This window comes from Dendrobium catenatum, unplaced genomic scaffold (genome assembly GCF_001605985.2).
Source record: "Dendrobium catenatum unplaced genomic scaffold, ASM160598v2 fragScaff_scaffold_1639, whole genome shotgun sequence".
NCBI classification, from domain to species: domain Eukaryota; kingdom Viridiplantae; phylum Streptophyta; class Magnoliopsida; order Asparagales; family Orchidaceae; genus Dendrobium; species Dendrobium catenatum.
Genome location: NW_021320101.1, coordinates 1,558,819 through 1,584,830, shown reverse-complemented (window position 1 = coordinate 1,584,830; position 26,012 = coordinate 1,558,819). Strand labels below are relative to the sequence as shown.

At 33.6% G+C, this 26,012-nt stretch overlaps 1 protein-coding gene across 3 annotated transcripts in view; it reads right to left on the bottom strand.

Moving 5' to 3' along the window:
- LOC110110603 (mRNA-capping enzyme) overlaps positions 1-25,708 on the bottom strand; it is a 74,232-nt gene extending 48,524 nt beyond the window's left edge. For all 3 annotated transcript variants that reach the window (XM_020842172.2, XM_020842173.2, XM_020842174.2), the window contains exons 1-4: positions 25,460-25,708; positions 24,645-24,770; positions 16,956-17,097; positions 4,586-4,740 (exon numbers count right to left, since the gene is read on the bottom strand). In XM_020842172.2, the coding sequence (XP_020697831.1) occupies positions 4,586-4,740; positions 16,956-17,097; positions 24,645-24,761 (414 nt within the window). In that variant the 5' untranslated portion in view covers positions 24,762-24,770; positions 25,460-25,708. The remainder of the gene's footprint in view (positions 1-4,585; positions 4,741-16,955; positions 17,098-24,644; positions 24,771-25,459) is intronic.
- Positions 25,709-26,012: the final 304 nt, after the last annotated feature.

Sequence of the window (26,012 nt, the reverse complement as noted above, 5' to 3'; positions counted from 1 at the left end):
TAGCCTCATTTCAATTATTTGTGTTTGGCTTTATCAATCGTCATTTTTAATTTGTTCGTGCCAAGTGATGCGTGAGATGTTAAACATATTCATTGCAAATCAATTTGAACAACTTCCATAACTCAGCTTTACCTATTTCAAAATCCTTAAACGCTAATTTTATCTATTGTCTGATATGAACATTTCGACCCTTAGGTGTACATGCACATGCACCATATCTTCAATAAAAGTCATTCTTAATTATTCCTCAATTTATCCTTCCTAATTTTGCTATATATCAACCATAGCATTCTCCTTTCATAACACTGGTTCAAATATTATTGCTTCCTACATTTTCGTTCTATTTATACATACACTTACTATATCGTTGCTTCCTTAAATTGATTGCTCTTACAACAGCATAATTTTATAAGAGAAATGGAATGTTTGATAACCTTCGTATCATTTCTCCATGTTTCATGAATGAACTTCTAATCCTGCAACAAATTTGGACAAGAAATTTCATGAAAAAACACAGCATCTTCCATCATGCCCAGTCATTTCCATAAAATAGCAAGCCCTACGGTATAAACTAGTCTTAGAAGTTGAGGCTTTAAGTCCACAAGGAAAAAAAGAGTTCAAAATTTAAAAGGGAATTCCATGATATGTCATTAGCCTCGAGGAAGAGAAATCTCAAGGCATCATTAATCCTGTATCTATTGGAGCACCTTGGTTATATTCTAGATCTAGAACCAACCCATAAATTTTTTTACGCTTAAATCAAGACGCAACCCTGCTTTAAAATCTCTTAAAAGCAATTCCTAATCAAATATTCTTCATATTTTTATGAATTCAAATATATTTTGTAAGCTAATAGAAGAGCACTTAAGAATTTTTTTTCTTCATAATAATATCACATTTTTTAGTCCAGTATACTTGAAACATGGTTGTATGTTTTTTCTAACATATGTGACAATCTTTATGAAAACCAAATAACATTCTAAATTTCCTGTCTCAATTTTATTGTTCTTAAAGTTGTAACCATTTTTATATTATGATTATATAGCTTGTTTACAAAAAACTTATATCATATGAAGATGGTTTGATAGAAACAAACAATTAATCATTAGTAAGATTGTCCTTTTTTATCCATTAGATTGCTTTGACTAGTTAAGAATTTAAAAGCTATGTTTCATAAAGGACCTAACAAATATTGACTCTTTTATGCAAACCAAATAAATCCGTTTGTTAGCCATCATAGCTGAGGTTAAAAGAAAAGATTGTCATCTAGGTTGAAAATGTCCCTCCTTTGATATGAAAATTAAAGAAGATACTTTGTCCACTGCACCAAAAGTGGATATTGTACTGGATTCTTGATATTTCGATTATGGATAAAAAAAATAGACCAACGTAAAGGAATAAACAAGGAGACGAAAAGAATAAGGAAATTGAGAAAATTACAAGAATGGATACCCCAAACGTGGTGAGGCAGGAGATATACAGGATTAAAAAACGAATTGAGATAGAATCCTATGATAAAAGAAAAGAGCATTCAATCCTGAATGAAGATGCCAGAAAACTTTATTTTCTATAATAAACATTTGAATTACATGATGCTACGTAGCAAGGTTGTGAAACCTAGACCAGACATTAAACCGGAACAAGGAGAGGTTCAAGGTTCAATGGTTCGCCGGAGTTGAACCGGATGATGTAATAAATATAAACAATTATTTAAATTTTATTTAAATGAAATAATGAGGGTTATAATAATCATTGCAATAATGTAAATTTGTGACCAAAAAATTAAAAAAAAAATCATGCATAAACAATAGTTTTTATAATTTTAAATTTAATCATATTTCATTTTTAAATTTGATTCACATTTAACATAAATTTAATTCACATATAAATCATTATTAATTTATGTTATATGTTTAAATATATTTTATATCGATAGGTTATATACCAAATTTATTTTATAAATTTGCATCTAAAAATTATTTATGTTAAATAATTAATCATTAATAAATAAATAAATAATATTTTTACAGTGTATAAATAAATTATTATTATTAACTAAAAATAAATATAATTCACATTATAATAATTAATTAAAAAATGTGTTTAAAAATATTAATAAATATGTTGTGAGCTTTATAAACCCCAACTCATTTATTTAATCCCACATCATTTGGAAACTTTTTATTGTTGTTGTTTATTTAGCTTGTTGGGTTTTCATGTGTTAAGAACTCGCATGGAATGATGGGGCCATGTGAAGATGCTTCATGATACTTTTGGACAAATAAATATATTAAGAATTTCATGCAAATTTAAAATTAAATAATTTATTTAATTACGAATATTATTTAATATTTAATATGTAATAAAATAAATTTATTTATTTAAATAATGTGGCAATTGAACCGGTCGGTTCCGACTAGTTCACCAATTCACCGGTTCAATGTGGTTCAGTCTAGTTTGATGCATAAGCTACTTGCAAAGTGGACTGGACCAACCTTGTGATTGGTTCATGGTTCAACCAGTCAAACTGGCTGGTCTGGTCCGATTTTTAAAACCTTGCTAGGTAGTAGATTAAATAAAGGAATAAAATAAAAATAAAAAAATAAAAACTACCCTTGCAAAATAGAAAAATACAAAACAACTCGTAAATGACAAACGCAACTAAAGCAACTATAACCTGTATAAAGCAACTTAATATTAAATAAAGATGATGACCTAACACATTAAATCATACTAAAACCCCTAAGGATTCATAATAAGGACCGAGGTAGATCACATGCACTGCATCACAATTTGTTTAAAAAATAAGTGGGAATGTTTTCATCAACTGATATTTAGAAAGGACAAAAAACAAATTGACTTAAAACTTGAGAATTATACACGTCTAAAAGAACATAAAAAATTTCACTTCATGAGCACCTGTTGCACGTGCTTTCATATTAAGCTCAACAAAAATAGATATTTTTCACAAGAGAAGATGTAGACATACACCATTCTCATATACTAGAACTCCAAAGTCAGTTCCTCGTGAAGAAATATTTAAACTAAACAGTACCATGGCGCATTACTTTTGAAACTTTCAAATAAATGGAAAATAGATCTACTTAACTTTTCTGTGAAACAACAGCTGCGACAAAGACCACATATCAACACTGTACAGCTACAAAAAGCCACTTGGAAGTCTTATTAACGTACGGTACCATTTATAAAGCCAAAAAATGTAGACCTGTAGACCTAACAATTTATGATTGAAAAAATCTTGGGAAAAGAAATCATGTCTTCCAAGTAATAGAAACGCAATCCAAATATGTTTTTGTATCCTAGTCATTTGCGATGATTAAATATAATATTTAATTAGATCTGTAAATCTAACATATAAGATCACTTGGTATATTAGCTGTTTTCTCGGTTATAATTACAGATGTCCAAAACCCAATGCAAGAAATGTAATTTGTTTCATGGTCAGCAGTTAAAACTTGTACTGAAATTTTTTAAATGCACAAACATTACACTTTCGAATGCATTACAAAACAAGGTTAATACATCAAAAGCATATATTATTACAGGACTAGCCATGTTTTTCCATTCACGGCATATTTTTCATGTAACACTGATTCATAACTTTATGTTCTAATATGTAAATAATTAATACCAATTTTATAGCCATGCATGTGAACTGATCATATAAAATGATGATTTTATTTCTCAGAACTTCAACCAATTCAAAGAAACTTGAGCATTTGTGCATAAACTAAACAGGTTAACCACATTCAATTCTTGGTCATGTCCTTCAGCATGAATGGCATGCACATAACCAAAAAAACATAAGCCTGGAAAGAGTAAAAGCCACTACTTATCTGAGTGTTCTTTTCAAAAGGTTCAAATGCTAAAAACCTCATTCATAAATTAAATTGCAAGCTAATTCATCACATATTATTTTCATATTTTTTTCAAAGGCGATTTAAAATATTATTATGGGATGAACATCATGAAATTGATGAGACATTGACAATAATGATGACTAATTATACCAAATCTAAAAGAAAGAAACCTTCCTAAGAATAAAATAATAGGCACATTTTAACATAAACTTTTCTTGGGCTAAAAGACAGAAAAGTGCAAGATTCTTCTTTGAGAAGTATGAGACAACGAACTTCAAGGATTTGAAAAGCAGAAATTAGTACAGTTCAGTGACTGTCAGCACAAAAACATAAAACTTCTATTGGTATTTCTCAAAGAATAGAAAATGGGGATAGTGACAAATTATGATAGTTGAACAATTTAGGAACCAAAATCAAACCTAACGCTGATCTTCTCCTCTTAATCATTAAAGGAAATCTTAATGATCACGAATATAGGAGGGAAAACCAACTATATGTAGCAATAAAACACAATGCTACACATGGCAGTATAAAATCATTCTACCTACGGACCACCTAACAACTAAATCATACCTCAAATGTAAAGTGTTGCTTACAGAAACATGCAAAACTTATTTTCATGAAAACCACAGCAGAAACAATATCCATCTGTCCTTAGCCAAAGAAAACCATCAAAAATAAGTGAAATTATTTGGTATACTAACTTCACGACCAAATCTTCTTTGGCCGTTAATCACTTGCTTTGAAGAATATCTTCTTCCAGGAATAACTGCATCATTATAGGTTTCATCCAAAGGAACTTTTGAAGGAACAATACTTCCTTCTAAGCACTGACCAAATGGAGGGCAATCCAACCAACCTGCAAGGTTTAAACATAGAAGAAATGGTGACAGTTTTCATATTAAGATTTAATAACATGGTTTTATAGATATAATAGATCCCCCTCCATTGTAGCGGATGGTAGAAATAAAAACAATGAAATTATAAGTTGCCTTGCAAGGACTTGACTTTAGTTAAAATGATTAAAGATTAGAAAAAAAAAGTATTAAAATAGAAATAAAGTATAATTAAAAGTTAAAGAAAAATTACATATTATTATATATATATATATTAAAATAGTTAATACATCGTTTCATAAATAAATAACTAATAGTTTTAAAGTTGAATTTAACTTTTAAAAAAATGATATACATGTGATAGTTAAATATTAATTCAAATAGTTATTCACAGATAAAATTAATGATGGAATGGTAAGATAAAGTGATAGACATAGTAGTTCAATCCAATCTAGGCTCAGCTCAATCCAAGATCCATCTAAGTCGGATTTTGCTCGTTAGATAGCTCGTTGTATGGGTGTGAGTCAAGCCGACTCGTGAGTTGGCTCAGCTTCGACTCCATAAATGGCTAGTGAGCTAAGCTCAATAAGCTAATGAGCCAAACTTAGGCCAGCCCTAACTCGACTCGTTAGCTCGCGAGCCGGCTCATTTAAAAAATATCAATATAAAATACACTTAAATATATTAGCATTAAGGATTTTTAGTACAAAGTTATTAAAAAAATTTAAAAATTATATCTCACTTTCTTATAATAAGTAATAATTTATTACTCTTCATGTAATTTCTCTTTTTTTAACCTTTTTATTAAAAATTTGAAATAATCATTTTTCTTCTTCAAAATAAATGAGTCATCTCATGAGCCAACTCAAACTCATAGAATAAAGCTCGAGCTCAAGCTTGAACTCGATTAATTAATCAAGCTCAAGCAAGGGGTGACTCGAGCTCGGCTCCAACGCATTTACACCCCTAGCTTGTTGACTTCAATCTTAGCTCAATCAAGTCAAAAAACTAATCAAATTTTCAAACTATTTTTGAGCTAAATGCATCCATATCACCAAATGCCAAATGGAAAGAAAAAAAAAAAGAAAAGAAAAGTCTAATGAGGAGAGAAAAACTACCTCTTGAACAATTTTTTCTACCTTGTTGAGAGCCACTAGATCACATGAGTTTCCTAGGTCAAAGTAGGACTTTGAAACAAAAATCATTTAGTGAAAGTCCATAATACTCCTGAACATAAAATGCAAGTACTTGAACCTTCAAATAGTAATCAATTAGCCTCTTGCACTATCATTAAACTACACCCTCTCCTTTTCACTAAGGAATTTTCATAAGGGTCTTTTGTGAATGAAACCATCTGAAAGGATGTGAATATAGAAACATTTAATGTTTCCTGAAATAGAAATCCTCAAACAATGCATCATTATTTCTCCAATTGTTTATGCTCTTTTTACATCACCCCAACTAAATTTTTCACCATTAAAAAATTATCATTTTTATTTGACATATTTCTAATCAAAGCAAGTGGCTTGGCTCAGTGTCTGGCACCTTGCTGCAAGGCTCTCCTCACTTAGGGAAAAGCTTAGTGATGGTCCTCATCTCAGAGATATGCAGCCTCACCTAATTGTACTGGTAAATATATATATGAATGACGATGGATAGAGTTAGTGGGTTCCCCATGGACTCCCGTTTTAGGAAAGAAGATTAAGTTGGCCTTTATGAAACTATTTGTTCTTTAACACTAGTGCTTGTGATTTACTTCATGTTCTCAACAAAATTCTGAACTGGACGAGCACAGGACAAATAACCTATGAAAGGAGAATGGACTCTCTTGATATAATACCCAAAATGATTGGGCATAAAGTACAATAAATACCATTTCAGGCCGCATTAAATCCAAGTACCACATGCTAGACAAGTAGTTGAAACTTACAAATTGAAATAAAGCTACAAGCAAAATTTGTATAAAGAAATATAATTAGTGTGGTCGGCTCTGTAAATTCGTTCCCCCGGCCTCTCACTATGAGAGTTTAAAGAGGCGTTTCAGGTCAATTTTCAGAAGTCTTTTTAGATTTAAGATAAGATATTATTCAAGGATTTCACCCTTATTTTATGAGGACCTTATAATCTAGTTACAGATTTCTCATAAAAGCAAGCCCCCATGAGAATTACCCTTCCTGGAGGCAAGAAAAAACTTTTAATTAAGGCAAATCATTAGATAGGCATTAAATATCAAGAGTATAATAGCAACAAACTTGATATTGAGATTTAAAATTTACCATCCAACACTTAAAACGGATGGTGGAGGAATGATGACTAACCCAATCAAAACATTACGGCTTTCATCATCCCGGGTTGTCATGATCCTTATTTTACTTAATCAAATAACATAATTGATCCAACCTGGCTCAAGGATCAATATCAGCAACCATGGTTGATTCGTCAAATGGTATCTCTTACACATGAAATGGATGTTTGTCTAAAGAGACAAATTAAAATCAACCTTAATTAATAGAGGACTTTGTGCCTGATCAAATGTCATTTGATTTATTGCTCAAGAATTTTTAGCTATTGGGAAACATGCAGACTCTGGTCGTGACAAAAATTTAATAGTATCATTACACGGCAAATGCACCCAATTCACGAGCACTGATCAATAACCATTTGTCTCTAATGCAATTTGGTAAAAAAAAACAAACGGTTAGATGATATATGCAACATCCTTACTAGCGAGAGATCATTTGAGAATGAATTGTAGCAATATGCTTAACAAGACGTTGTCTTTTATGAACAAAAATTATTATTAAATTTATCACACTCGACAATAGATCGTGAAGAGTGGGTGGATTTTACATTAAGACATAAGGGCTGGACTTCAATTGGAATATCATTTTAGATTTTACAAGTATTGAATTTTTAAATTTCATTAATGTTTAAGCCCTGAATTATTATCTTTAAAATTTGGTAGCGAGAGCATTTTGAGAGTAAGATCCCCTCTAGTTGATATTTTTTATTAACGCAGTCATCATCGGAGTATCTGAATATTTTCATTTTGTTATTTTGACATAACCGACTCTGTTAGCTTGCTTGCAGAGGATCGAGTCTAATTGCACTCATTTCATTTTTAACCAGCGCTGTTTTCTAAGACCTCAAATTTAGGAGTACAGTGTATCGTTCAAAATGCATATAAGTGAACATGAATTTTTTTTAAAGAACTTTGCAAATTTAAAGTGATTGCAAAAGCTTTGTAGAGTGATTGCCTTCAAAGCGAGAAGCGATTAATTGAAGTTATTCTTGACCCACGAAACATTCTCAAACTTTGTGCTTGAATAATTAGCATATTAGTCGGAGTACATATAGATATTTCAATTTAAAAGAAATATTTTAGTTCAGCTTGCATTTAAACCCACTTAGTATTCTAAGACTTTATATTCAAGGGTTTAACAAGTTTTTCATGACACATACAGGAATTTTAATTCAAAAGAATATATTTTTGTTCAAAAAATGTATTTTTATTCAACTTATTTTTAACCTCGTGCAACATTTTCAAACTTAGTATTCGAATTTTTATCACAATTAACAGAGCACGTGCAGAGAACTTTAATTTTTATTTTAAATGCATACTTTTCAGTGCATCTACACACGATGCATTTGCATGTTTTTTATACATTTACATAGCATATTCACAAGCTTTTCAATGAACTTTGCTTGTTGCATTTTTTTGCTTTTGAAATGGTTATGTACTCCATAAAGTAATTGCAAGTTTCTCAAGAAAATGGCAATCTTCTCGAAATAAGTGAATGCTTCGCAAAGGGGCACACCGAAATTTTATAATCATAATTTGATGTGTGCGAGATCTTAAAATATATGTATTTGATAGCTTGCATTGGTATTTGTTGTTTAAACGAACACAAAGCTTCTTTTTGAAGTTTAATATATACATGATGTTTGCTTACATGTGTTTGTTGCAGATTCAATGGCGTGGAAGACGATTAATAATCTTTAAGTGTATTATAAGATGATATTTTGCCTTTTGTATTTAATATTTAGTGGCATTGGACAGAATTTCCTCTAGGAGACCGATAGAGAGGTTTTGTTCACACCCATAGGCAAGCAAATTCGTTAATCACAAGTCCCCAATAGGTCCCTTTTCAGCCTGGTGCTCATTCTCATTTTGTGGCAATTGTCCTATTATTGTGAGTGTATGTCTTCTTTAATGAGTTATTAGTGTTTTGTTCCCAATGAGTCATTTCAACTTGAAATTTAACAGCTTATTGATATCTCTACCACAAACTGAGCATCATTGGGAGTGCTAGACCTTCACAGCATACTTAAAAAAGGGTGATGGTCAATATCATGCGACACTGCAAATGAGAGATCTTCTACTCCACCGCGCTTAAAAAAGCATGTATATGACTTCATCACTTGCACGAGTAAAACTAAAAATTTCCCATCGCTTTGGGACAACACCCACATGTACTTATCTCACAAATTTTCCCATCACGTTGGAAAAATGTGCACATACTTATTTCACAAATTTCCCACTGCAATGGAACAACACGAACAAGTACAAAATTTTGAGATTTTCGAATAATACCTTAGCATAAGATAGGAAATGATGGCACGACAACGAGAAATAATGTGCATGTGTACTTATTTCACAAAATTTCCCTGTCATGCTGATACAATGCCCACATCTACTTATTCACAAATTTATGATGTGATACAAATCCATGCGAAAGTGATTTGCTTAAAGAAGTTTGCACATTTAGATTTAGAGGCAATAATAAGCAAGATCTTATGCGGAATTGAACGATAAGATAAATATTAAAGTAGTACCTAGCTTAGGTTAACTCACATGCATAGAAGTTAAGTTCAAAAGATAGCCAGCTTAATCCAACATTGCATACATGGATAGTTCCAACAATAGATTCCAATACTAACAATAAGATTAGTCGCTAAGAGAAGATCCCTCACACAACTCATCCAATTACTAGGTTTTAGCGGAGAAAAGATTAACATAATCTTCGTGAGTCAAGTTACAACCACATTCGATAAATAAACTAAGAACAAACAAGAGTTGGTGAGGAGTTCACCCGTAGAAGAAGATGTGGAGTCCCATTGGTGGTTGGGGTGTTGGGGAAGTAGTGTACAGCTATTTGATAATTTTGGCTATTTCAAACAGCCCTCGGGAGCCCTTCCAAATGGCGAGGCAGCAAAGAACACGCGCCGAATTTTCTGGACAGCAGTCTTGGCAGAGTGGCCAGCAGCTTGGACTTGCAGAGAACTATGGAAAGCAAGTTCTGTCTTCCAGAATTCTGGACAGCAACTCAACCAGGGAAAATCTGGAATAAAAGCTGAACTTGCATTTGGGAGGGAAGGTAATTGGGAGGTAATTAAGAGGTGATGAGGTGGCAATTAGAGAGGGAAGCAATGGGGTTGAGGTGGCCGGCCATAAGGAGAGAGAAAGGCTTGGTATTAACTCACATGGGGCCCCCAATTTAATCATAGTTTTATTCAAAATCTGGAACGGAAGTTCCAGGTCTCAATTAAGAGGAATGTTTCCTTATGTATGGCCCTCAATTGAATTGATTTGGGATTTCAAATTGGATGGGAAAGTTTATTTGAAATCAATTTCAATTTCAAATAGAATGGGCATTAAAGGAGCAATCAATGGGGAGAAATCCTTCATGGGGTCGGCGGCATGGTGAGAGGGGAGAGGGAGATTAGGGAGGGATTAGGCACTTTCCAATTGAGTCGATGCCACCTTGGATAAAATATAATAATTCCACGTGTCATGAAATTTGGATTGGATCAAATTCAAAACTTTCCTTTTTAGACTTTTGCAAATATGGAAAGTTTGAACCTCAAATTTGAATTTCAAATTTTGAATTCAAAATTGCTAGATTCTCCCTTTATTGCAAAACCCAAGTTAAGGAGTCATTATGACAATTTGAATGTCATAATGACTTGGATCATGAGTGTGGCCGGAGGTCCAAAGGAGGGAGGAGATGCCGCCGATCGGGTGGGGAAGGCCGTGGGAAGAAGGCCGGCGATAGGGTGGGTGATAGTCGTCGGCTTGGGGAGGTGGAGCTAGGGGAAGACTTGGGTGGATGAAGAGGGGAGAAAGGAGATGAACAAGAATATATGAGAAAGATAGAGATAACTAACGAACTCACAAAGAGATCGTAAGAACCGCGAACCTCGGACTCTTCCAAAGATTGACGGGTATTGCAAGTTACCCTCCTCGGGCTTCTCCTCTCATGAACTCACATATATATATATATATATATATAAAGAGAGAGAGAGAGAGGAAAAATGAGGCTAGTAAGAGAAAGAGAGGGATGAGATGAGGAGAGAGAAAAAGAGATTGAAGGTGGCAAGAGTGAGAAACAAAGGGAGGGTTTAGAGGGAGAAAGATAATTTTTTTCTCTATGTTTGGAGAGAAAGAGGAAAGAGAGTTGTAGAGAGAGGTTTAGAGAGAGGTGGTTAGAGTTGAAAAGAGGAAAGAGAGGTGAAGGTCAACCAAGCGTTGGCTACGAAAGCTTTGACGGGGTTCCAAAAGTGAGCGGAGAGGGTGAGAGGCGAGGTCAAAGGTCTAGCGGCTCTAAGGAGGGAAACATTTTGGGGAGCTAGCTGAAATTGGTAGGGCTTCAGAGGTGAAGTCAAAGGTTCGGTGACCAACTGACCGGCCGAGATGATGGGATTTAAAGAGGGATAGTAGCAGCGTTAGATGGAGTAAAGGGCTAAGAGGAGATAAGATTAATGTGGCACTGAAAGGAAGTATGCCTTGGTGGTTTTCTTGTAGCAAAGAGCAAGGAACGAGGTGGGTCTATGTGAGGTGTGTGAGGCTGATGCTTCATATAAGTTAAAAAATTAAAGGAGCTATAAGATTAAATTTCTTTTTATTATTATCCTTTCCTTCTATAGGAAGGAGATAAGACAAAGGGCAACTATGTAGGGCAGGGAAAGGAAATTATAAGATTATCTATATTTATTTATTTATTTATTTATCATTATTTTTTAAAATTAATTAAAATATCATACAAGAGGACAAATTGAAAGTGAATTGGCGTCTCGTGCAATCTCTCATTCCTCATGTACCTCGATTTCCATTTCATTGCCTCATAAGTAGGTAAATTTTGCGCCTTTGTGCAATAACCCATGCAATATGGATGTCTTTTCTTGATAATTTCAACATTTCGTATGCATCAGAGCGATTGCAAACAGATGATGTTTTGAGATACTTTGCGTGACATCATCCAAAATCTGTTGTTTACATCGTGCACGAACCAACCATAAACACACAAACAAAGGTCAACAAATGATTCTTAGAAAAAGTGAACTAGAAGCTTTGAACTAACAACAATTACATCAAGCTTTCAAAAATCAAGATGTAAGAGAGTTTTACCTAGCATTCTAACATTATGTATATCTAACATCCTTGTCCCTTCAACAAGCAACCACAAAGAAAATGAGCTCGTCTGGGAATATCCATATAATCCTTGTAAGTGCGTGAATAATCATACACAGTCTCAATAAGAAAATAGAAAACCTAACTCATCTTCACAAACCAAGAATACAAAAGATAGCCCTTGCATCTGAGGGTTGGTAAAAAGATCATAACATTCAAGCTCTTCTGAGCAATAACTTTATTTACTCTTGGATTTGCTAAAAAAGTTAAAGAATTTTTATAAAATCTTCATCTTGACGAAAACCAGAATGAAAATCTAGCCATTCAATTCAATTGTATCTGCACTCCTTTTCCAAGAAAACTCAATACAAGTTTTGTTGTCAAAATATCAATTGAACAACAAAACCCTTAACAAATGTTCTTATGCATGTATAGAGTCTCCGTGTTTCCAACATGCATTAGCCTCATAGTTGTAATAGAAGATAATAACTTGGATAGAAGTGACGTAAAGCAAAGTAATTGTTTCACAAAATTCAGTCAATCACCTTGATCATAGGATATAATGGACAATAGGAATGAGTCACATATATGAACAACTATACTCACCCAAACCCCATTTCATGGTCGAATACCTTTATGGCTATCGAACTAAGCTTGCATTTAGACTAGTGCTGTTGAAAATAAGGAGTCAAACATTTAGACTCATAAAGGAGATCTTTAGTGGTATGAAACTCCATAAAATCCATGTTCAATTACCTTAGTACTTAGACGAGGGTATTCAATGGCGGAGCTTCGATTTTTTTCTATTATGGCACAATTTTCTAATTTAAAAATACTCTCAAACTTTTTCATCCGGACATGAGAGTGACATTGGTGGATTGAAAAAAAATTTGTTATAGTTGTTAATATAAGAAGATAAATTAAATAATAAAGAAAAACTTACAACAACAACAACATCAAGCCTTTATCCCACTGTGGGGTTGGCTACATGAATCATTTTTCTCCATTGTGAGCTGTTAAGAGTCAAATTCTCTTTAAAATTTAATAAAAATGTGTCATTTCTAATATTTTCTAGTCAAGATTGTTAAGGTATACTTCTACCTTCTTAACATAAGTCAAATCCAATACATCTACTCTACTAACCGGGTCATCGAAAGGCCAACGTTTTATGTGCCCAAAACATATAGGTGACTCTCTCTAATCTTATCTACCACTAGAGCTACTCCAACCCTTTCACGTACATACTCACTTCGCATTCTATCTCTAAGTGCAAAGTCATTCATTCACCTGAGCATCCTCATCTCTACAACACTTAACTTTATGCTTCTCTTTTAATGGCCAACATTCTACGCCATAAAGCATTGCAGATCTCACCACCATTTTATAGAATTTTCTTTTTAGTTTGAAGAGTACATTTATATCACACGATAAACCCAATGCATTCCTTCATTTCAATCATCCAACTTTAATTCTACTAATAATATCTCCATCTCTTTCACCATCATTTTGAACAATAGATCCAAGGTATCTAAAACAAGTACTCTTATTAATGATTTGATCGCCGAAAGTCACAATCCCCACACTAGATATATTACTACTAAAATTACACTCCATATATTTGGCATTATATCTGCTCAAACGAAAACATTCGGACTCTAAGGTCAACCTCCACAATTTAAGTTTTCTTTCAACTCGCTCTCTAGTCTTATCAACAAGAAGAATATCATCAATAAAAAGAATACACCATGGAACATCCTCTTGTAAATGTCTAGTAAAAACATCCATGACTAAAGCAAAAAGATATGGGCTTAAAGCTGATCCTTGATGTCATCCAACTGAAATAGGAAAATACTTGATCAAACCACCTTGTGGTTGAACACAAGTAGTAGCTCCTACATACATATCTTTAATGACTTAAATATAAGTATTATTAACTCTTTTCTTTTCTAGAACCTTCTAAAGCACTTCTCTTAGAACTTTATCATATGCTTTCTCTAAATTAAAAAATATCATGTGTATATCCTCTTTATTCTCTCTATACTTCCCCATCAAACCTCTCAATAAATGTATAGCTTCCATAATAGACCTACCTGACATGAATCTAAATTGATTTTGAGAAACCATGATATCCCGTTCAACTACATCTTTATCATTTGGATAATAATAGAAAAAAAATTAATCTAATGTTTGCATGGAAAACATCTAAATTAGTTTAAAAAGTTTAGATTTTAAATAATATTACTTTTAGTTTTCTATATATTTATTTTTTTTTTCCTATGAAAAAGAGAAGGAAATTAAAAGGGAAAAAAGGTTGAGTCAATGATAGAGAGAGAGGAGGAAACAAAAGAATAAAAAAAAAGTAGTTTACGCCAATGTGTGAAGAAACAGGAGGAGAATGAAGGGGAAGAGAAAATAAACAATTAAATTAATTAAAGCAAACAAGTCACCAGCTTCTCTATCTACCATGTTAGCTACTTCCACATAATCAGTATTAATAATTAGGCCACATGAAAGCTTCAATACACCTGCATTTTTTTTTTTTTTTCATGAAGCTATTTACACATCTCTGATAAATGGAGAGATGGGGGTGGAGGGGTTAACAAGGAAAATTAAAAAAGAAGTTAATATTTTATTAAAGTTTGCTATGTGATTCAGTGAGAAGCTGTTGTGATTTAGGTTTGGTTAATATTTTATTTGGTTTTATTTCCCCAATAAGCTGCTTTAGCTTAAGAATAATTCTTTTTAATGGGCCGTGGGTACCCATGCCCCCAAAGCCACCAATGTACCTCTGCCGGTGGCCAGTGTGGTTATTACGATAAATGCCAAAAACCAATCATATGATGAGTTATAAATTGTCGATAATGCTCAAACCTTATCAAAAGTTTGCTTGTTCTCCATCATTCAATGTTAGGGAGACTTTCAGGTGGATTGAGATAATAACGACTGGTTCTGTATTTCATTTTGTATTAGAATTATGAGAGATTTACATGCATGCATTCCAAATTCTTATGTATTTGCATATAACACATAAATCTTTATATTGACTTATATATCACTTCATTGTCTAAATCATGGCCAAAATATAAGCATGAAAATATGTGTTTTATTTTAATAAGCTAATATTAGTAATATTTTTTTATGTGATTTAAAGGTTTCATTGTCATGCAACTAAATATAAAAAATTAAGTCAATAAATTATGTAGTATCAATTTGAAACCACCTAGAATTATATAACATGTATTGGTCAATTTGTACAGATCTAAAATGGATAATAAGGAAGTATTAAATCAGTTAAACAGGTTGAGACCTTTGATCTATAATCAAAATTGGATAACTAGACCATTCTCATTATAACATTAAACTAATCATTCTAAGTTATACAAAGTTCAACTTACTAGCAAACATCACCTTTGATTTAGTAAATCACAGTTCCTGGCTGCCTACCAGATTTTAAAATTTTAATTAGCTAACACTGCAAAAGCTATTCTTCAATCATTTGCACATATGTATAGTTTGCAAGCAGCACTCCTCTGACTCGCTGCAGGAAAATAACAACGCACCACAAGTGTACTGGATTCAATAATATTGAACCAAACAGTAATAATTTAGATAACACTAACATAATTATATAAATAAGATTGAATCCGGCATCTTGTATTTGACAAATAACATAAATATCCTAATAACTTACAACATCTTGCTTCCACTGTACGGATAACACCGAGTCAAACAAACCCAAAAAATAATCTCTACAGAGTGCATTCTGTTGAACCAACACGAATCATGGATGAATAATTCCAGATGAGATCCCCACTTCTGTTCAGCCAAACTGGACCCTTTTCAGCTCGCACAGCTAGTTGAATTGAGGATCATTAGTATATAGCAACAAACACAATGAGAACAGAGCCAAATTGGATCGCAAGGGTCTTCTTTTGATCTTCATATTAAGTTGAGAACCACTAAATGTTACCACAGAAAATAATGATGATGACCAAACTACCCTAGATAACAATGATTAGTTTCACATGGAAAAAGATAAGATTGAGATATGCAACAGAGGGATGATAGAAATAGAGATAGTAATGATGATGGCTTTATCTTTCCCATTCCCCGTTTTAACCAGGGGTGGGGAATCGGGGGGAGATATGGTGTTGGACATGGAGCCTGGTTTCATCACCCTCACCACTCACAATGGGTGGGTTGAGTCAGGGTTAGAAAAAGAGAAAGGTAGAGGAATGGAGATAGAAAGGAACGGTACAATGGAGCCAACCTCTTTCTCCACCAAACCTTAACGGTAGTTAGAGAGGGTAATGGACAGGGTAATGGAAAACCCTGGGCATGTTGAATGGTTGTTACTTGTTAGAGATAGAAAGCAAGAGGATTGGTGTGGACAATTAAAAAAGGAGACGAAATGATGGGAGGGCTACAGCTAACCCCCTTCCCTTCCAGCCCAAGAACATGGTGAGATTGAACAAGAAAGAGAGAGAAAGGGGGGAGATTGTTAAAGAGTACCTAGACAAATTATAGTATGATGGTAACATCACAATGGTTGAAATCACATAATATAAAGGAAAACCATAAGGGCCTATGACATGAAATCAAAAGGGTATGGCCTTATCATTAGTGAACCCCAGAAACTCAAAAATCTTCAAAAAAATGCACTCAATAAATAAAAATGCATGGGAGGACACCAATAAACAAGATTGCCACCTGATTCCAAGATAAATGTGTCCTTCATTTCAAAAGTAAATATGAAAACTAAAAAAAGGAGAAAAAAAGAATTGACACAAATCTCTCAAGAAATTAAGAAAATTGCCAACTACATACCATGTGGAATTGGTCTTATTTTTCCAGCATATCTAGATCCTTTACTTTGAATCATGAAGTCATTCCTGGCAAATTGTGCATGCTGCCTGGGAACTTCATCTCTATTCTCTCTTTTCAACCGACGGCGCCGTTCTTCCCTTTCCTGCATAATTGATGACAAACTATTAATATTCATATTGCGCGTGTAGCGATAAAAAAGCAAATTAAGTAAGAATATCAATAATAAGGGTCCAGCATGGGAATATACTTTGACAATTAAGCCAATCAATCAGTCAAGCAAATAAGGAAATATATCATTCAAGAGACCCACAATGCAAGCAATTGCAACCAACGAAAGTATCACTTAGAATCATTACGGTGCATACCTCAACGATTTGTTATTCAAATGCACACTTCACTAAAACTAAGAGGTCTGGATTTTTCAAAGTATGTAATCGAATAACCACTATTGAGCCACAGCATTACAAACCACAAAAACTGCTTTTCAAACTCTATAAAGAAAGTTTTCAATAAGCATATGCCTAATAAGTATATGCATGTGCATGTGTAATTTACAACTCCCGCAGCTCAAAATATGATCATTTTGGTAAGAATAATACAAAAAATGGCAAGCATTCATAATATCAAATGCCAAATAGTCTACCTACTCATGCCGCTTCAATAAGGTGGAAGAAGAAATTTTTCATTGGGCGAACGGAGTAAAAAGTACACCTTAAAGAGATAAACAAAACATGGATTTTGGCCATAGTAATTTTCCAAAACAAACTCATCAAGTTACCAATGATACCACCATAGGGACGTAAACGAGTCAAGTCGAGTCGAACTTGAGTCATGTCAAGCTCGAGCTCAACTCGCTAGCTAAATCATGAGCTCAAACTCGAGTTCGACCTTAAAGAGAGAGCTCAAGCTCAGCTCATGATGATAAAAAACGAGCTCGCGAGCCGCTCGTGAGATCTCGGCAAAAAAAGCAACGGAGAGGAAGAACAGCTACCGGAAAGGAAAAATGCATGCCTCCCAAGGTGTACTGGTATCTACCGCGTGAGAAGAGGTTAAATTGTTTTTATATTTTTCTTGGGAACATGCAGCTTTAATTTTTTTTTCTACATTGTTGCACTGTTGTTAATGAAAGACAGCTTTTCTTTGAAAGGTGAGCTTTTTTTTCAAAGATTAGATATGCTAGCAGCTTTTGTCAAGTGAAAAAAATCTTGGCTGATTTTTAAATAAAAATTTCTTGGCTATATTTTTTAAGAAAAAATTCCTATTATTTTATTGTTACAAGCCAAGTCGTGAGTCGAGCCTCACCAAGCTCGAACTCGAGCTCGTTTACTAGATGAGCTCAAGCTCACGGCTCGGTAAGCTCAACTCTCAAACTCGTTATCGAGTCGATCTCGAGCCAGTTCAGCTCACTTGCACCCCCTATCGTCATCATTAATCCTATCCAGATCACTTAGTACATGTTTTATTAATTATCATGGTCATTAATTTCTATCAAGTGCTACACTGCTACAAGAGGCATCACCTCTACTATATAAAAATCGATTTGCACAATGTCTATCATGTTAACATTAGTCAACCATTTTTTCCATGTAAATCATCAATATGAATTTATGCACCTATTTTATTGATGCACACTCTACCATCCATTACAAGATGCTTTTGTTTTCATAAGCCATATGGCAAATGATAAGTTAAATTAAGAGTTATGAGAGATAAAAACAAACATTGTCATTGTCAGGTACCAAGTCCTGAATAAGAAAAATGGAGGGTTGTGTTAAGTAATCGATAGCCATACATGAATCATTTAATGCATTGTGATGAAGCTAGGGCGTTCCTTGGAAGCGACGCTCTATATAGCCTGAATACAAAGAGAAGTGTGCAAAGGTCACTACATGGGCGCAGAGGAGCGGTGTTAAATAAGAAAGGGTTCCCACATCATGGAAGGATGTGGGCAAAGAAGCCAGTCCATGAACCTAGAATTAAGGTAGGAACTTGGAATATGAGTTCTCTTATAGAAAAATTAATGGAATTGATATCTTATGTTTCATAGAAAGATAAATATTTTATTCATTCAGGAAACTAAATGGATTTGAGAGAAAATTAAGGAGATTGATAGTTTAGTATTTAAAATATGGTATTCAAGTACAAGTCACATTAAAAATAGTGTAGGTGTGATTATAGATAAAAGTCTGAAGGATAATATTATATAAATTAATAGAATTGAATATAGAATTATAGCTTTAAATATTATTGTTGATGCTACGATTATTAATATTGTAAGTATATACACTCCTCAAGTAGGTTTCTATATATGTTCAAAATTAAAAATGTTAAATAACTTAGAATAATTAATAAAAAGAATATGATGTAGGACTTAAATGCTTAGGCAATGTTAAATAAGAAGTTGCACGTTTTTATTTGAGAGCAATGTTTGTTATTAAACTTGCAGTGATTTTAAATAATGAAAGAAAACGAGTGAGGTGAAACTAACTTAGACCAAGTCACACAACTAGAAGTTAAGATCACAAAATAATCAATTATTTAGGCATAACATACATGAATGATTTTCAACGAGAAGTCCCTAAATTAACAATGAGATTAGTCACTACGAAAGAGATCACTCACTCAACTCTTTAAATTACTAGGCTTAGCGGAGGGAGTTAACACAATCTTTATGAATCAATTAAGACCACAATTGAGAGCAATTAGGAATATATAGGATTTGGAGGAAGAGTTCACCTTCGCCGAGACTTGGATGATACTTGCCACTGAACAGAGTTGTTCATCTACGATGCTTGCAAAAGTGAATAGGATTCACTCCACGTATTCCTCGGCGGAGTTATCGACATTTGGATTGAGGTCCAAGAACAGCGAGCGGAGGATGTTGATGAGACCTTAATTGTTGTAGATGAAGTCGTGGTCTTGATCCGGATCGGCCATTCACGAGGAGAATGATGCTTTGGTGTGGTGGAGGAAAGATCCTTGATGTCCTTGACTAATCATCTTGCAAGAGAGGGGATTTCTAAAGGAACCCAAGGAGAAGGAGGTGAATGGTGGCCGGCCAAGCTTTGGGGGGGGGGAATAATTTGGCTCAAATTTTTAGTGGATTAAAGGGGGGAGGAAGGGGCCGGCCAAGATTAGGAGAATTAGGGAATTTTGGTTCAGATTTGGTGGAGAAAAGGGGAGGGAAAGTTTGAGTTTTAAATGTCCTAATTAATTGCAAAAGGGAGGGATGGGGGCCGGCCAAATCAAGGCTTAATTGGGCTTGATTGGTTGGTATTTAGGTCATATAGGAGAGAGAAGAGGGGATGTCCAATTAGAGAATTAATTAATTAAGTTAGGAGAGAGAGAGGGGTCGACAAAAGAGAGAGGTGAAGGGAGTTGTCCAAATTCAATAAATGTGGGTATTTGAATTGATTCCCAACCAATTTAATATTTAATCAATCCTTGATTGAACGAAGACTTTCCAAAATTAAGCTAAATAATTTAGGAAAGAATTTGAACTTTCAAATTCGTTTGAATTTGAATTCAAAACTTACCAAAATTAAAACAACTTAATTTAGGAAGAATAAGGAGGTAAAGGGGCTAGGGCTAGGGTAGGTTAGGCTGACGGCTTAAGAGGGGAAAGGAAGGGTGTAGGGTTTCGGCCAAGAGGAGGGGAGATGGGAGCCGGCGGCTTGTAGGGTGGAAGAAGGGGTGGCCGGCCTAGGGTTTGAGGTGGTGGTGTGGAGGTTCGGCCGAGAGAGGGATATGGGAGGTGGTGGCCAGCGGTTTAAGGAGAAGAGAGGGGAGGGGGTTAGTGGAAGAAGTGGACCACGAGCCCGGACGCTTTCTGCGGCTGGTGGGTAATACGCTACCTTCACCTAAGTACTTCAAACTCTCACCAAACTCTCCAAGCTCTCAAAACACAATTGCTGAAATTTTTTTAGTAATATTCATCATCCACTCAAAGAAGGAGGAGGCCTTAAATAGCCAATGATGAAGAAAATACAAAAGACCAACTAGACCCTCAAGTGAGGGCATAAAAGAAAATGTACAATAAAACTCATAAACATAATAAACTAATACATCAATAATAAATCTAATACAATGATAATGAATTTGTAATTTCTAAATACAATGAATACAATGATAATGAAAAGTAAAGTGGTGCAATCGTGAATGTAGATCGACGGCCACGCCTTTGTAAGAATCTCCAAGGTCGGATGTCCTCATCAGAATACCTCTTGAAAAAAGAATTTTTTTTATTAGAGTCGATTTAAATAGACATATTGGTAGAGTATTAGAAGATTTTAAAAGTATTCATTGTGGCTATAAATTTGGAGCGACTAACGAAGATAGTTGGATCATATTAGATTTTGCTCTAGCCTATGATTTTGTAATTTCTAATGTTTTATTAAAGAAAAGATATGAGTATCTCATCACTTATAAGAATGGGCATAGTAAAACACTATCATTATCAGGTCCCAAGTTCTGAATGAGATAAATGGAGGGTTTTGTTAGGTACTCGATAGTCAACATAAAACTTATCGAATAATCATGAAATTATTCCTTTAATACATTGTTTGAGGATGCTCAGGTGGATGAGTGAATTTACTCTCAGAGATAGGATACGAAACAAGCATATTCGTGAAAAGGTTGGAGTTGCTCTAGTGACAGATAATATTAGAGAGAGTCGCCTTAGATGGTTTGGTCATGTAAAACAGCGGCCTTCTAATGACCTTGTTAAAAGAGTATATGTATTAGATTTGTCCTATGTTAAGAAAAGTAGAGGTAGACGTAAAAGACTGGGTTAAACAATATTAGAAATGACATTTTCTTTATTAGATTTAAATGAAAATTTGACTCTTAATAGGACACAATGGAGAAAAAGGATTCATGTAGTCGACCCCGCGTAGTAGGATAAAGGCTTGATGATGGTGTTGTTGTTGTAAAAAAAAAGATCATTAAGATTGCAAGGATTGTGAAGTTGTTTTGAGTGAAAGCTTATGCATTCAACATTGCTTATTAATTTTAAACTTTAAGATGAAGGGACAGAATATGAAAAATAAAGTAAAAAACTATCCTAGGACTAGATGGGAGCATTTAAAGGACACTAACAAGTTTCAAGGTTTTAAGATTTTGACTGAGTATTTGGGAAAAAGTTGTATATGATATTAAGATTGTTGCAAAGAATGTGCTTGAAGTATGACAAAAGGAAAAACTCGTAATAATAAAAATAGCTTGTGGAACCAAAATGTGCAAGAAAAAATGAAAAATAAAATTTTTTTTTATAAAAAATTGTTTAAATGTAAAAACTCAAAAATTGGGAAAGATATAAAGTGATCCGTGAGTCTAATATATCAATATATGATGCAAAGAATTTTTTTAATGATTTATATAATATATTAGAAATGAAAGAGGATGAAAGATGTATGCATAGGATAGCTAAGTAAAAAAAATAAAAGAAGTAAAGATCTAGTTCAAATGAAGTGCAATAAGGATGAAGATCAAAAAAGTACTTTTATTAGAATATGATATTCAACATAGGTGGATGAGACATTTTGATAAGCTTTTCAAATATGATTGTGAGAATACAATTGACTTTAGTGACATTGGCACCATAAATGAACATAAATTTTTTTTTTATCATCGTATTAGTAAAACCGAAGTTAGAGAGGCTTTAAAAAAATGAAGTGTGGAAAAGCACTTAAACCTAATGATATTTCAATAGATGTTTGAAAATGATTAAGAGATGGAGTTTCTTAGCTTATTATTTTTTATTATTATTTTGAAGATTAAAAAATGTTATATGAGTGGAGTGTATTGATTCCATTTTTTTAAGAATAAAGGTGATGCACAAGAGTGTATAAATTATAGAGGAATTAAGTTAATATGTCATACATTAAAATTATGGAAGAGTGTTATCGAGTATAGGTTATGACGTGATACTAATATTCCTCAAAATTAATTTTGATTCATGTCGGATAGGTCTACCTATGGAAGCTATACATTTATTGAGAGGTTTAACAGAGAAGTATAGAGAAAATATGGAGGATCTACATATGATATTTATTGACTTAGAAAAAGCATAAGATAAAACTCCAAGAAAAGTGCTCTTGAGAGAAATGAGTTAATGATGCTTAAATTCAAGTCATTTAGGATATGTATGCATGAGTTGTTACTTCTGTTCAAGCACAATGTGGTTTGCCCAGGTATTTTCCTAATTTAGTTAGATTACATCAAAGGATCAGCTTTAAGTCCATTTCTTTTTACTTTAGTCGTGGATGCTCTTACTAGAAATTTGCAAGAGGTACCCTAGTGTATACTTTTTGTTGATGATATTCTTTTTTTATATATAAAACTAGAGATGGAGTTGAAGTAAAATTTAAATTATGGAGCTCAACCTTAGAGTCTAAAGGTATTCATTTGAGTAGACCTAAAACCGAATACATAGAGTATAATTTAGTAGTAACGAATCTATTGGGGAAATTGTGACTTTGGGCGATCAAGTCATTAATAAGAGTACACGTTTTAAATATCACGGATCTATTGTTCAAGGTTATGGTGAAAAATATATGGGAATATTATTAGTAGAATTTAAGTTAAATGGTTGAAGTGGAGGAATGCATCGGGCATGTTGTGTGAGAGAAAAGCTCTCCTCAAACTTAAGGGAAATTTTATAAAACGATAGTGAGACCTACAATGCTTTATGGTGCAGCATTAAAAGATAAGTTAAGTGTTACATAGATGAGAATGCTCAAATGGATGGTGATTTTATACTTGAGGCAAAATGCGAAACGAGTATATATGTAAAAAGTTTGGAGTAGCTCCAATGGCAGATAAGATTAGAGGGAGTAGCTTTACACGGTTTGGTCATATAAAATGTTGATCTTCCAATAACCCCGTTAGGAGAGTAAATGTATTATATCTAGCCAATGTTAAGAAAGGTAGAAGCAGACTTAAAAAAACTTGGTTATAAAGTATTATTAATGACTTTTTAGTAAATTTAAATGAGAACTTGACTCTTAACAGGACACAACATAGGAAAAAGAATTCATGTAGCCGACTGCACATAGTGGAATAAAAAGTTGATGTTGTGTTGTTACTTTTGTTGTGGAATTAAAAACAATTGAGATAAATATTAGATAAAATTAAAAATATATTAAGAAAATCTCAAATATACAAAGATTTTCAAAGTAAATTCATATTTCTACCATAAAGCATGTTGCAAGCCAATCATCTCCTATTGTGTTATTATTCAACTAAAAGTCCCACAAATGACTTAATAGAATCCAATTTAAACAATAATTGCATATACAATGAACGTCAAAAATTTACCTAAGGTGAATTTGCAATTTCCAGAGCTACGCAACAGTAGTGATCATTGTGAATGTGTGGGCATGCATGTATAAAATGAGATAATGAGGAATTATCCATGAACGCGAACGGAAATTTATGGAAAAAAAAAATTTGAATGTAAAAGATAAATTAACATTAAGAATTTCAAATTTTTGGGCAAGGGGACTACAACCTTCAACATAATTAAAAACATCAGAAAGATGTAAAACAATTTTTGATAAAACATGATAACGATTGGGAGAGGTTTAATAGTTATCACAAGCCCAACTTCAACGTGATCACCCAAATTCTCATTAAAAAAATTTGAATTCAATAAAATGCAATAAAACAAAAGGAAGGAAAGATATGTACTCTATGCAAGGTCTGAACGGATGACTCATTTATTGGTTGATCTAAAATCAAATCCTCAACAGGTTCTTGAGTAGGCAGCTCATCATCTTCAGGTAAAGGAGATGCATTTAAGTCCATATATAATATCTGGTAGGAAAAGAAGACGTAGTGAGCATTATGGTGCCAAGCATGCCAAAAAGATGAACATCCAACATCTCAAAACATAATTCGCATTATTAATTCAAAGAAATAATAGTACAAATTTTGTTTGGGAAGAGTACTTGAAGTCATGAGTAAAAAATTTTAAAATATTCCCAAAAATGGAACAGAGGATTCTCCTGCGTATGGATTCATTTCCATAAACCAGCCAGCAATCAGTTCAAATACAATCACCAACATTAGGAGCCACACTAACCACTCCAAAATACCAACACCAAGAACAAACACTAGCATAACTGAAAATCATCAAGGATGCTTAGTATTGTATTTACAGACCAAGTTAGCAATGGCCTACTATTTGAAAAAGAATCAACTATATCAAAAAGGTTTGCATAATTTATCCAACCAATTGTTGTGCTAGACAGACTATCAAGACCGGTCGCAACAGAGCTAAACGATATAGCAATACATTATATGAATAAACATTCTCATGTAGACCACTCAAAACCATCAGGGGCTGTTTGGATACAGGATTTAGGGAACTGTTAAATCTCACGGCAAGTTAAATCCTCCGTTTCCCTCTTTTTGCCTTAAATACCAGATTTACTAAATCGAGGAGTTCGGCGGATTTTCTGGATTTGGCCGAAGAAGCGCACGAAAGGAAGAAAGATGGCTACCTTCGCAACGAGCAAGCTCCCGTCGTCGTCGTTACTTCCGATCCGACAGAATAACGGCGAGGAGGTGTGACTTTGGATCCGACAGGAAGGAACGTCGTCGAAGAAGGCGAGGAAGTTATTTAGCGACGTGTTCAAAACTCTATCCCTCACGCCACGAAGGCGAAGGCGAAGGCGAAGGCGAAGGGCAACGAACAGCCGGAGAAGAGTAAAAGCAAACCCTAGCAAACCAGCGGATATAGAGAGTGCAGAATGGCATGGAAAGAGAACTAAAACATAGGAACAGTTAGCTTAATAACTAATTTAATTAAAATTAATTAATAATTATTTAAATTCATTGATAATTAAATTAGATTCAAATTAAAATGTATAATAATTAGATAATAATGATAGTCAAAATTAATAATTAATCAACAACGTCATCAAGCATGTGTCCCACTACGTGGAGTCGACTACGTGAATGCTTTTTCCCCCATCATGTCTTATTAAAAGTAAAATTCTCATTTAAATCTAATATAGAAATATCATTTATAATATTTTCTAATCAAGTCTTTTT